Source organism: Alternaria arborescens (assembly GCF_004154835.1).
Source record: "Alternaria arborescens strain FERA 675 chromosome Unknown contig_24, whole genome shotgun sequence".
In the NCBI taxonomy this organism is placed as follows: domain Eukaryota; kingdom Fungi; phylum Ascomycota; class Dothideomycetes; order Pleosporales; family Pleosporaceae; genus Alternaria; species Alternaria arborescens.
In genome coordinates this window covers 256,062-268,970 of record NW_021167879.1, presented here as the reverse complement: position 1 = coordinate 268,970, position 12,909 = coordinate 256,062, and the positions used below count along the sequence as shown (strand labels likewise).

Sequence of the window (12,909 nt, the reverse complement as noted above, 5' to 3'; positions counted from 1 at the left end):
ATCGAAGAGATTAAGCAAACGGTCGAAGTCGCTCGTTGTGGATTATTGCTGAGAGATGTTACCCCTATGGCGCGACGATGGAGTATGTTCCTTGTGATTGGTATGCAGGAGGCTGGGAGCTGTCGCGTTTGACTTTCACGCTACCTAGCGATGACATCATAGTGCCGCTAGCGACACAAGTGCCCAGGTGGCTCCTGCCACACCTGAATCATCTCCACACGAACCTTTCAGCATCAATCCCATTACAAATATATTGAACCATGATGCTGATGCTTGTGGCCGGCATGCTGTTCGGCGTGCTCGTCTCGTTTGGGTATCGCCTGACTCCTTTGCTGTCCAGCCCTAGGAAAGTCACTCTATCCTTTTCCCCAGCCTCACTCCGAATGGGGGAGATCATCCTGGCTATCATGGCGATGATCGTGAAACCTATTTTGTATGCGATACCCGGATTTCCGCGCGTAAAGTCTTCCGGACTAGAGCTCGACTCGCCTTTCATCATAGATGCGGAAGACGTCGCTCGATATCAACTAGCAGTTGGACAAGGAATTGGCGCAGGATCAAGGATTCCACCAGCTCAACTCATGCTTTTTCTGTCCGCTATGACTGAGCCCGCGATGCTTCTCCTCCTCGCAAGCCCCTGGTGTCCAATCAGTCCCCTGGGTGCCGTCAACGTCCGCAACAGGTTCGAGATACTACGCCAGGATCTATGCCACGTAGCGACGTTTGTGGGTATGAGGTCAGCTAATTTGAAGGCTATAGTACACAAAAACCCAAGACAAGCAAAACGAGGTATCGAGTGGGATTTGGAGGTCATGATCAATATTCCCACAGGGAGGAGCGATGGGACTGTGGATACCATATTTCGCCAAATCTTCACCATGCTAGAGTTCGGCAAAGTACAACCCAAGAAGGTTTCACAAAATTCTGATGAGACAACGCCTAGCATGGTGACAACCCCTTTGTTCGAAAGCACCACGCAGGTATCGCTGTCCGTGGACGATCCGCTGAGATGGGCTGCAATTTGCAAAGACTATAACTTCATACACCTGTCAGGGTTGGCTGCGAAGGTTTTCGGTTTACCAGGAAAGATAGCGCACGGAAATCACGTCGTCGCCAAAGCTCTGCAGCGTGTGCCAAATTTGGGAGGCTCAACATTCCTGCTAGATACATCGTTGTGGATGGAAGTGCATTTCAAGAGGCCGATGGTTGTGCCTGGTGTCTTTGATGTCAGTCTCCACAAGTCTAGCCAAACTAGCAATGATTTTTCTGTCTCTCGTTCAGGGAAAGACTATGCTACAGCCGAGTATGGTAGTCTACAGTTGTGAAAATATCAAGACATTGTTAAGCCAACAAAAGCTTGCTTTCAAGCTGGACCACCAACAGTACTTGCCGCGCTATAACATTGCATCTGTATTCAGATAGATATGATACCATACCTTCCGAGGTAGGTATGATATGTAGCATATCACTGAGTAGTGCAGCTTAAGTGGTTATGAACTACCTAAGTTTATGGTGGGGACCACGCTGGACTGTGGTGGCCTAACTTAAGAAACTACATAAGGCCCGCTTTTTCCTATCGTCTCTCATTCGTAGACGGCAGCGCAGCTGCCTAGTCGCAATCGTAGATACTAAAGAAACTACATTGTTCATCTTCTCCGCTCATGAGAGACGGAACCTTTTTACCCATTTCAAACCTGTACTCTACTTCAACCATGCGGACCCTTCTGACTGTTCCAATCACCATTCGTGAGCAAATTTACCACGAGCTTCTCACCTACATTCCATCGGAAACAGCCACCAAAGATGTCGCACCGTCCTCGCCAATATGCAAGCTGCTCACTCTGAACCGACATATCAATACAGAAGTGTTGAAGTTTCTGAGCAGTCAATTGTGCGTGGTGGTCAAGACTAATTATTCGCGTTTCGGCAATTCCATACTCGATGAACAAGTTTACCACTTGCCTCTCATTTCGCAATTACAGTCCCGCTCCGGAGCTATCAAAAAAGATTGCTCCAGATTTCCCGTTGCTATGGAATGGGACAGCTGCGTATTTCGAAGCAGGCTGCTAGCAGAGAGCACTCCATACTGCTTGATGCCAGCCACAAGCATGATGCAATTGACACAGATCGCCAGAATACGGTCAGCTTCGTGAGTGCATTTAGTACACATTGTACACTCTATGCATTTATTAACCTCTATTAGCCTGCTCGATACGTCTCTCACGTTCACACTTCTGGAAACATTCTCCTATTCCAAAGACAGAGCCCTGGAGATCCTCGTGGGCCCTTGGCTAGAGAATCCCATTCTCCGTCAGAAATTTCTTGCTGTCAGCACCAACAACGCGATACCTCCACTCCTGACAGCGGACTTGAGGGAGCACTGGCAGCGACAAGGGAGTGCCGGATATTATCTACTCAAGATTGACATGTTCAGGCGGAACGTGAATAGCGATACCCCAGAGAACACAGTTATACAATACAAGATGGTCTGTAAGTACGCCCGCCTAGTCTATGATTGCCAATTGGACTGCATTCGCAGCAACTATGGAGGTTTCCTTAGCCCGTCTACAGAAGACACGGTTCTCATGCTCTGGTCCGCAACTTGCACAACCGCTGCGGATCTAGTCGAGGTTCTATGTCATCTCGCAGGTACCTTTGGTCCTAAAGGACTAGAGGTAGCGGATGCATCGGACAGTGTGGCATTGCTACAAGAGGCGCGCAAGGTTGCCGAGGAGATGATTAGCTTCCTGTCAGATAAGCCCTTTTGTGCGCAAGAAGAGTCTATTACTTCGAACGCAGTGCAGATACCGGTTCGCAAGCAAAAGTTCTTGATGAGCTTCAAGGCGCATGTCGTTTGCAAAGCACTCGGAGACGTAGACGCCGCTATCGGTTATCTAGAAGATGCGATCAAGTACGATTCCGAGAGCCCAGAGAACCCGGTAGAGAAGTTGCATGAGCTAAGAGCTGAGCGTGGAACGGGAAATGAGGGATCTGTTCCCAGGGTAGTACGATGGACAAGTTAAAGTCGCGCTACACAAGCCATCGGCAATGTAATTCAACGGCAAACATGTCAAATGTTCAAGGTGGAGTCGGTGCGACGCGCTAGCACCCCGCATAGTATCTCCAAGATGCCGAGGTTCACACCATCTCTCCACTAGGGCTCTACCGACATGGCTGAATCGATCGTTACGCGTCCGCGCATGCTTACGCATATACACATACCCCCTTGAAGCTCACATATACTCCGTTGACCTCAATTGCACCTAACCCACTCCCACAACCACCGTGTAACATCTCATACCACCCCCAAGATGACGCACGCGGCCTCGAAAGACGACCTACGCGCCACCACGCTCTTCTCCTTCACCGAACATGTCGTCCTCGTAACGGGCGGCGCAACTGGCCTCGGGGAAATGGCTGCACAAGCCTTCGTCCAAAACGGCGCCCGCGTCTTCATCGCCTCACGCAAAGAATCCGAACTGCGCTCTACCACTGACCGCCTCAACGCGCTCGGCCCAGGTCGCTGCTCCTATATCGTCGCGGACCTGAAGGACAAAGCCGGATGCCTGGGTCTTTGTGAAGAGTTGAAGAAGCAGACGGATAGGTTGACGGTGTTGGTCAACAATACGGGGGCGAGTTGGGGAGACGATTACTACAACTATCCAGAGCATGCGTGGGACAAATTGTATGCACTGAATGTGAAGAGCATATTTTACATGACGGTGGAGTGTGAGGAATTGTTGACCAAGGGGGCTGATATGCACAATCCCTCCAGAGTCATCAATATCGCCAGTATGGCTGGTATCACGACTGTGGATGTTACGACCGGAGAGGGAGGTGGATTGAGTAAACCAGGGACTGGCACATTCAGTTGTATGTTGTCCCTTCCAACACGTCTTTATTTGCCTCGCTGACAGTGTGAACAGACGGTCCAGCCAAAGCCGCATGCATCCATCTAACCAAAATGCAAGCCTCGAAACTCGCCCCCAAGAATATCATGGTCAACGTCATTTGCCCAGGAGTCTTCCCCAGCCGCATGACGAATTTTGGCTTAGAGAAATACGCTGATGCGTTGACGTCTGGACAGCCAACTGGCAGGATCGGCAAACCTAGTGACTTTGGTGGGCTGGTGCTCTTCTTGAGTAGCAAGGCTAGTGCGCATATCACCGGAAACGCCGTGGAGATGGATGGAGGTGCAACCTTAACAGGATGGCGGGGGAAGGTTGGTGGTGGGGATAGTAAATTATGAAGGAGATGCGAGTTGTGAGATAGTTGTATGGGTATCATTTTGATTAGTTGACGAATGTGATACATAATGGTCAATGTTGATTAAGACCTGTGAAGATCCATTCACTCTTCCTCCTTCCATCACTCCAACCACAACTCCTCCATCGCCCTTACGATAGCTGAGTAGCCAATTGTGCGACCTGGTCCAGAATCGCCTGATCCTCTCGAACAGCGTTCTCCGTAACCTTGTCCTTCAGATGATCGACCTGCTGTGCCGCATCCGTAGGCGGCTGTCCCCTCGCCGTGTTTATCCTACTGATTTGCATCTCCAAGAAGAACTTTGGCGCCTTGATCAACCTAAGATATATCATGTCAGTATGTGTTTCGTATTGAGTTTGTACAGGAACGACTAACCCAAAGTTACCACCCGAAGAGCGCAAGCCAGCTTCAGTAGCTAGATAGACATTAAGAGCGTCCTGAAAAGCCTCAAGGTTGGAGTCGGCAAGCGGCACCGCTGTTGTGAAAGTGCTGGTAGCAAACTGTAGAGGTGTCTGGCCAGAGGTGCTGAAGTCGATTTTAGAGAAGGTCTGACTGCCAGAAGTCACGTCGGGGACATTTTCGAGTGTCTTTGCGTTGGGATCGCAAGTTACAGCGGCTTGGATTTGGTTGACTACATCGGCGGTTTCGCCAGGGAGGACTTCGTTGCCGATGATGAAGCACGCGTTGCCTTGGCGGGGTGTGATGTTGGCAGTCGGAGCGGCGATAGCAAGACCGCTGAGCAAAGTGAGGATAGTAATGGTGTTGGTATACATCTTCGATTCCGTATATGAATGTCTCGTCTTATGTATATAAGAAGAATAGAAAATACGTGATTGGCTGTAGAGCAAGAAACGAACGTTTAATAAGCAGTAAGATACCCTACCGGAGGGCAAGGAAAAGAATGTAGAACGTAAAGACTGACTTGGAACGAAACCGATGATCGATAACCAAGAAAAGACAACAAACAGCGCGCCATCACGCCTCTCTTATAAACGCCCTCATCATGCTATCGTGAGGTATCGTATTAGGCGCGTAAACGGCAATTAGGCACACGTTCGCGGGTGTCCCTGTATCACTAAGAGCGTTGCGACAATCCTGACAGGGCTGTCACGTTCGTCAGGTTTGGAGTTTCGCGACGCTTTAGGTTTGAGATCTTCGCGATGCGAGCAACATCAAGTCGCTTAAGCCAAAGGCGGCTGCCGAGCTCCGAAAACTTCACTCTTTCGTCCAATAGAGGGTGGGTCTGTATAGAGCCTTGCGGAGCCAGGCAAGTTTTCTCTTCATGCAATATGGTGCGCCACTATAGCTTGGCTGTTCGAGAGGGATGCAGGATGGCTTGAGAAGGGGGTGGAGGGAGTTTTGCAGGAGTTGCTCAATGCCGCTGAGCCGAGGTGCGAGAGCTGGTGAGTGTGAGCGAGGAGAAACCTCGCAGACATGTGGTTTTGTATTACATCGTGGATGATGCGCTTGTGTGGTAGGAAACTGTCGTGCAAGGCTAGTGACCAATCAACACTAGCGCCATCGTCATGGGGAAGGAACATCTTCACTCCAACGATGAGAACAGGGATCTCAATCACTTATTCGATTATCATCCACTATCGAAATATCATCATCCACATACAAGCAGCATCAACTTTGGTATCGACCATATCCGCTAACCCAAATCCTCACTGTGTCTTCGACCAATCCTATCCTCGAGGAAACGCCATCCTGAGAGTTCGTCTATGCATATGAAGCGCCCCCGTCGCAATTCAATTCAATGCCCACATACGCCATGCTATGTGTGAAGGTGCGTACAAGTTCCGTAGAAGAGTATGTAAAGTCGACAAAGGAGAAACACGAACGCGCTCTAGCGATGCTGGTATGTCCATAAATTCACTTTTGAAATCCAAAATGCAAAGGAAAAAGAGGGGAGAGAAGCAAATATTATGCTGTGGTCGTCCTTGGACTATGTATGGGTCGTTCCACGTGTTCGGTGATTGGACTTTGGCCCTTCGTCGTTGGCTGGTCGTCTGAGGTTCGTTGGGTTTCCTCCGCAATATCGCTCATGTCAGACTCGCCATCAGAGTCAGGTTGGTCTATTCTGAATGATTCGCGGAAATTTGCAGGCGTGATTGTCTGGGATGACACGTGTCGCGACTTTGTAGTGTCTGCAGACATCTTGCGGACGTAAAGCGGCTCATTACCGCCGCTCCCGGGAGAGGGCGCCCCCGCCGTGCCATGGCTGAAAACGCTGCCATCCCTCTCATCAGGGGAGACTGCTTCCGCCGCCTCTTGGAGTTGTTTTACTGTCTTCAAGCGTTCTTCTGCTGTGGTATTGTGCCAATCGCCACCAAACTGAATGACGGACGCCTTCTTGCCATGGACGGTAAAGCTACCCTTGCTACGCGCCAGTCCCCCGTCACCTTCTGTGCTTTCGCTGGTAATCGTAGAGGCAGAGTCCCTACCCTTGTGGCCGCGGCGGTGAGAAGAGCTGCCACGGGATTCTCGAAGAGTGCGATGCAGACTTCTTCTTTGCTTTGTACGAGATCTAGGCGACCCTGTCAAAGCAGCGAGAGATTGCTCATAGTCAACATCAACGGCAGATTCCGGTTGAGTGCCCTCGAAAGGTGTGGGCTCTGGCGTTCTCGGTTCCAGGTCACCCACCTCACCTGGAGGTGGAGTAGCGTAGCGAGAATCATCATCAGAATCGGAGTCAGAATCTGAGCCTAATGTGCCGTCGCCAGTTGTCGATATCGAGGGCCTATGGTCAGAAGGATACATCCTTGGAGACTGTGCTGAGGAGCTGGCAAACGAGCTTCGACGGTCAGATGTGCTGGGACAAAACAACATGGGCGAAGCCTGGAACTGTGCTGAAGGGTCTTTAGGGCTTGACTGTGTCGTCTCTGGTGGTGTCTTGAAAGTTTCATCTCCACCAAAATCAGTATCTCTAGAAGATTTGGTACCTGGACGAGCTGATGAAGTAGGAGACAGGGGAACCTGCTTGGGTCCACTGGTCATTGAGCTGGTCTTTGAAGTCAACCGCGCGAGTCCACTGACTTTTGACGTTCTGTTCGACTGCTGTGGAGAAAGTTGTGGCTGCTGTGCTTGGGTAGGCTCTGAGGCTCGGTCACTCTGTGCTTGTTGCTCAACAATGCCTTGCCTCTCATCTTCCAGCTCCTGAGCCAGAATGTCACGGTGGCATTTCATCCGCCAAATGTCAATGCGTATCCATTTCAGCTTTGCTGACAACCGGCCCGCAGCATGAATGACGAGCTCGCGAGTTTTTGGTTGGATAGGTGCAAGAATCTGGAGATGTCTCGCATCCCGCAGGCGTGCTTCCAGCTCTTTTATAGCATTGGTAAGCCTGTCCTCAGATTCAGTGATGCGCACTTGCATAAGATCTTTTCGAGCATTCATCATTTGCGTTGCAAACTGGCTGTCGATCTTGCCACTTTGTATCGTCACATCGCCAGTAGCTGTTGGTATTGTCTTGGTAGAATGCGATGACTCAAGGCGTCGCATGCCACGGTTCTTTTGGCCTTCATACAGCCCACCGATCATGCCTCTTGATCGAACGCCGAGTGTCTCAAACGCAGCGGTATAGTTTAGCACGCCTAGCCATTCGTTCAAGTCCTTCTCGCTATCGGCCAGAAACGTCTCCTCGCCTGCCTTTGAAAACATGACAAACGCATTCTTATGTTTCTTGTATGTGTTGTCAACGAGCGCGACCGCACCATCCATGGGTATGATGTGGTCTTGCTTGAAGTCGGGAAGTGCAGGTTGGAATACGACTGGGCCAGTCTCACCACGCTTGAGATGTTGATCGTGCTGGCTCATCAAGTTCTTCGCCCAAGTAGAGTTTCGGAAAAGAGACAATCCTGACCGCGTAAGAACAGCACCCCATTCTTGCCAAGGCGATCGTGCCTTCTTCTTCTTTGTGTCCTTTCTCCACAAGACTCCAACTTTTGTGACCGGCATTTCGACGATACCAACTGAGGTGCCGAAGGGGTTCTCTTGGGCAGCATCGGACATGAAAGCTTCTGGTCTTGATCGAGAGGACACGATTTGTATGACGCCGTATTTGGAGAATAACTTGTAAACGTTCTTGGTGTCCAGCGTCGCAGTAGTGCCAGTGTAATTGTAAGGATCGTCCAGTTGCATCACGTCTCGAATCGTAGGACGGAGGGCGTCTAATTTTCCTTCAAAGATAAGTGTGTACGGATCGATGGGTTCCTTGGCCGCTTTGCGCGCTGGATCGTTCATTGGCCCCTTGAGCACTGCAGTTCTCTTGCTTTTCTTCGAGGTGATGTTCTTAAGGTCGACCTCGTCCTCGATGTGGATGAATGGAGTATAGACAATATTGTCGTAAAAGCAACCTAAGACATCAGCCGAGACGCCATCACAGGAAGAGTTCTTGATGTAGTCCGGCCTTTGCATTTTGCGTTTGTTGTTTTTGTTGAATACGTCTGTATGCAGGATGATAATTGAGAAGGATATGAAATAAGCCTTGTCTGTAGTGTGTCAGCCATGGTGATAGATGCAAAAAGCTGTCTTCGTACCTGTGTTAATGTAGATGCCGGGGTTGCACTCGTGATACCGATCAGCGAACCCCTGCAGAACACGGTCGATTTGCTGCGTCTCCTTGGGTAGTTCAACCTGCATGAGTAATTTGCGGATGGCCATGTCGATTGGATCACCGAAGAAAGCAAATTTTCGCATGTAGCTTCGTAATACTGCGAGAAGGAACGGATCGTCAGTCTTGCTGAGATAGCTTGCAACGACGCTCTTGTCGAAGTTGTTTGCCTCGATTTTTTCCAAATACCGCCCAGGTGTTTCACCCTCTTCGCGATCTGGTAATATGAGTGCTTCCCGGCTGATATTCATGGAATTTTGGTGTGAAGACAAGGCTGAGCTTCCTAAAAGGCCGTGAGCAGGTGAAGCATGCCTAGGTGAATGGGGCTCGGAGTTCTGACGAAATCTTGAACTCAGGCCGAACAAATTGCTGAAGCTACTCCTTCCTGCTGTGGAGGTAGAGTTTCTTCCGCTGGGTCCACCAGGTGGTGTTGGCGAACCTGCGCCGTCCGACCGCCCGCCCATTGATCCCATGGTCGATGAGCGCCCCCTAAGCCCCATGCGAGCTGAACCATTGTTGTTTGGCGAGGTACGAGCGGATCGGGTTGACCTGTACGAGTCGTTGCGAAAGAGAGTGCCTGGACCAGATGAGGCTAAATTCAAAGCACCAGCAGCTAGAGCAACTTGCGATGCAGAAGGGACTGGTGGCGTCTGTGCCCCAGATTCTCCATGGGTGAAGCGCCGGGCGGTCAATGGGGGACTTTCGGTTGGTGAATGATGGATTGAGGCGGAACTCCTCGCGCCGGTGGACTGGCGTGGTGTAGCAGGCGCTGTGTCGGGGAACTGCGGAGGCTCGATTTTCATAGGGAGTGGAAATAATGATGCACGCTGTTTTCGACGGCCAAAGGTAAATCGTCCAGAGCCAACGCGGGCCGGGTGAGCGGGTCGTGGGGTCGACTCAAAAGAAATATGTCCACCGGAGCTTCCATCTGACCTGGACGACTCGGATGCCCTGGTGGGAGGAGCCAGGGAAGTGGTGCTTTCCGCAGATTCTCGCGATTCGGCAAGCACGTCGGGGCGGCGTTGGCTGCTCGTCGAGGCTCGCGCCTTCTCGTCCAGGAGGTCTCCATGACTCTTCTTGAAGCCTAGTGGCTTCCGCTTCTTCTCCATCGACTTGCGCAGCGTCGTCGGTTTGTCAAACGTGGACGGATCGAACGAGCGCCGGCGCAGGGCGAACTGTTGCATCCTGCTCCGTTTGGGCGGAGTCTTGTCCTCGTCTTCGTGGTCGGCTACGGTGGGTGCAGTGGTGATGATTGCGGGCGCTGCGCAGCTCTACGTCAGTACTCCAGCCTTCTGCCATGTGGGATGCATCCATATACGTACGCGCAGGATTACCGGGCACGCGAGGGACGGGCGGTGCATCGTCGTCCCGGGCGGCATGTTCCTTTGCCTTGGCGGAGAGTTGCGGATCAGAGGCATGGCGGAAGCGCATCAGACTGAAGCGCTTGGTGTTGGGAGTGTGTTCCTGTACGGGTGGAGAAGGCGGGGAGTCGTCATCATCATCATCGTGGCCTGTCGAGGGCCGCGCAATGTCGGTGGATGTTGGACGGTAGCCATCCTCAGAGGCAGCGATTCGGCCTGAGTCCAGATTCTCGGCCGACCTGTCGAAGCGCGCGTCCTTGTCGGCGCGCTTGAAGAAGCCGGCAGGGTCGAGGGTACTCCGTCGCTTGAGGTCTCGTTCGCTACGGCCGGGGCGGAGGGAGCGCAGAGGCATGGCTGCTCGCGCCAACTAGCAGCTCATGAATGCAAGTAGGGCGTCACGGTGCTTGACATGGCACAGCGGGGTGGGCAGTTGAGGGGGTCAGTCAAGGGCGTCGCTTTATGGGCTCTTTGGACTGTAGGATGGCTCGGATGCGGCACGCCCACAAGGCTGACGGAGTGATGCTAGGATTAGTCGGGGAGGTGAGATGTGGGAGCCGGTCGAGAACTGGGCACGGCGTTGGACACGTAGGTGTTGGATAGGGCAGTCGACGTCACAGTGTCTCGCTATGTTGTATAGGGGGAGGATACCAGGCCTAAGGGTAGCAGATCAGCTGTCACCAAGGCACTGACGAGCGCACTGGTCTTCTCTGCAGCGCAGTGGAGAGTGCCTAGCGCAGCGTTGGCGTAAATGGCCGCGCCTCGCAAGCTCCACCAGCCACAATTCCCACGTTTCTTCCAGGCATGCTATGCTCAGGCACACGACATCTTCTCCACCCTCTTCCCGGCGCTTGCTGGCCACCACCATAGCATCGCATACATAGTTGGCTCACCGCTTGCCCGGCCACCCATCCCCGCAATGCGCCAGCCCGTTTGCGCTCTGCTGAGTCTGCTGCTTCTCGGGCCACAGCTGGCAACGGCCGCCCCGCACGACGCAGCGCCGTCTCCGTACGATGCAGGAACCTATGCTTCGACCCACAATGCGTCCCCACGACCGTGGCGGCGGCTTTCCGACGCGATAATACGCAATATCTGGCGACTGCCAGAGCATCAAAAGAGCTTGGGTGGGCAGAGTGCGCAGACTGGCCGCGATGCGCTGGGCGATAAGCTGGTCGCGCAGTATAGGGATGATGTCGTGTTGAGGTTCAAGATAGGCACCGCCCAAGAAGCCTCGGCACTAGCAGATGCGGCAGACATCCTCTTCCTCGACGTATGGGAGTTCAATGAGGACTGGGCAGACTTGCGGGTATCCAAGGACGTCGTGCCTTCCTTGTTAGGACTGCTGCCTGCATCGCTGAAGGACTCCCACGCACCACTCCTCCAGGACATCGGCCTCGCACAGGCAATCTTCAACTCCTACCCATCGCCCGACTCTACACCTGCTTCCGACAACGATCGCTTCTCTTCAAACCTCCGGCCGTCCTCGCGATCGGGCAAGGGCAACATCTTCTTCCAAGACTACCAGCCACTCTCCGTCATAAACCCATGGATGAGTCTGATGGCTTCCATGTTCACCACACACGTCCGCCGAATCAACATTGGAATAAGCTACGAAGGCCGTGACATACCCGCCCTACGTGTTGGCGTGCACCCCACAAACAACGAGGAGCCGTCCAAGCCGCGGAAGACGATCCTCATTACCGGCGGCATCCACGCGCGTGAGTGGATATCCACAAGCACCGTAAACTACCTAGCCTGGAGCTTCATCAACGCTTACGGCAAGGACCGTGAAATGACTCGTCTCATGGAGGACTTTGATTTCGTCTTCGTCCCAACTCTAAACCCAGACGGATACGTCTACAGTTGGGAGACCGATCGTCTATGGCGCAAGAACCGCCAACCCACCAGTCTTCGTTTCTGCCATGGCATTGACCTCGACCGCAGCTACCCTTTCAAATGGGACGGCGCTTCTCTGCAATCGAACCCCTGCAGCGAATCATATCCTGGTAGCGCTCCGTTCGAAGGCGCAGAATCAGCGCGTTTCGCGGAATGGGCGAGGAACGAGACTGACAACAACAATGTTGAAATTGTTGGTTTCCTAGACCTGCACTCATACTCTCAACAGATCCTGTACCCATATAGTTACTCTTGCAATGAGGAGCCCCCAGCAATTGAGGACCTCGAAGAGCTCGCTCTTGGCCTGGCGAAAGCTATCCGCGTGTCTCGCAAAGGGCAAACATACAAGGTCAACTCTGCATGCGAGGGCAATGTTGCCTTCGCCAACCAGAAGAAGACCATCCTTCCACGTATCGAGTCCAGTGGCGGCAGTGCACTGGACTTTTTCTACCACGAGCTCAAGGTCAGATACTCTTACCAGATTAAGTTGAGAGATACCGGCAGCTACGGTTTTTTGCTTCCTAGAGAAAACATTATACCCACCGGAGAGGAGATGCTAGACGCGTTGTTGTACTTTGGCCGCTTTATGCTGGGAGAGGTTGGTATCATCACCCAGGAGCAGCCAGCTCAAATTGTAAAACCTAAGATGGAGGACAATGGAGAAGCAAACGAGACTGAGGTCATGGAGTTATAATTGATAGTTGACTTAATATATCCCCCAAGCTTGCCTACGCGTATTGCGTACAGTATGAAGAGACGCTCGACGAATCATAA

General features: G+C 52.3%; 6 protein-coding genes across 6 annotated transcripts; 4 read left to right on the top strand and 2 right to left on the bottom strand.

Annotated features, from left to right (window-relative positions):
• Positions 1 to 260: 260 nt before the first annotated feature.
• On the top strand, positions 261 to 1,325 carry AA0111_g9026 (hypothetical protein; the record flags this gene model as incomplete). The annotated part of the gene is made up of 1 exon (XM_028655539.1): positions 261 to 1,325. The coding sequence occupies one exon, from the start codon at positions 261 to 263 to the stop codon at positions 1,323 to 1,325; it is 1,065 nt and encodes a 354-aa protein (XP_028503482.1).
• A 387-nt stretch (positions 1,326 to 1,712) lies between these two features.
• On the top strand, positions 1,713 to 3,023 carry AA0111_g9025 (hypothetical protein; the record flags this gene model as incomplete). The annotated part of the gene is made up of 2 exons (XM_028655538.1): positions 1,713 to 2,149; positions 2,204 to 3,023. The coding sequence occupies 2 exons, from the start codon at positions 1,713 to 1,715 to the stop codon at positions 3,021 to 3,023; spliced, it is 1,257 nt and encodes a 418-aa protein (XP_028503483.1).
• Positions 3,024 to 3,311: 288 nt separating this feature from the next.
• On the top strand, positions 3,312 to 4,249 carry AA0111_g9024 (hypothetical protein; the record flags this gene model as incomplete). The annotated part of the gene is made up of 2 exons (XM_028655537.1): positions 3,312 to 3,873; positions 3,927 to 4,249. 2 exons carry the CDS (start codon positions 3,312 to 3,314, stop codon positions 4,247 to 4,249), a joined length of 885 nt encoding a protein of 294 aa, XP_028503484.1.
• Positions 4,250 to 4,397: 148 nt separating this feature from the next.
• AA0111_g9023 (hypothetical protein) lies at positions 4,398 to 5,039 on the bottom strand (the record flags this gene model as incomplete). The annotated part of the gene is made up of 2 exons (XM_028655536.1): positions 4,398 to 4,584; positions 4,642 to 5,039. 2 exons carry the CDS (start codon positions 5,037 to 5,039, stop codon positions 4,398 to 4,400), a joined length of 585 nt encoding a protein of 194 aa, XP_028503485.1.
• Positions 5,040 to 6,192: 1,153 nt separating this feature from the next.
• Positions 6,193 to 10,594, bottom strand: AA0111_g9022 (hypothetical protein; the record flags this gene model as incomplete). The annotated part of the gene is made up of 3 exons (XM_028655535.1): positions 6,193 to 8,759; positions 8,808 to 10,142; positions 10,204 to 10,594. 3 exons carry the CDS (start codon positions 10,592 to 10,594, stop codon positions 6,193 to 6,195), a joined length of 4,293 nt encoding a protein of 1,430 aa, XP_028503486.1.
• Positions 10,595 to 10,990: 396 nt separating this feature from the next.
• On the top strand, positions 10,991 to 12,829 carry AA0111_g9021 (putative metallocarboxypeptidase; the record flags this gene model as incomplete). The annotated part of the gene is made up of 1 exon (XM_028655534.1): positions 10,991 to 12,829. The coding sequence occupies one exon, from the start codon at positions 10,991 to 10,993 to the stop codon at positions 12,827 to 12,829; it is 1,839 nt and encodes a 612-aa protein (XP_028503487.1).
• Between the last annotated feature and the right edge of the window lie 80 nt (positions 12,830 to 12,909).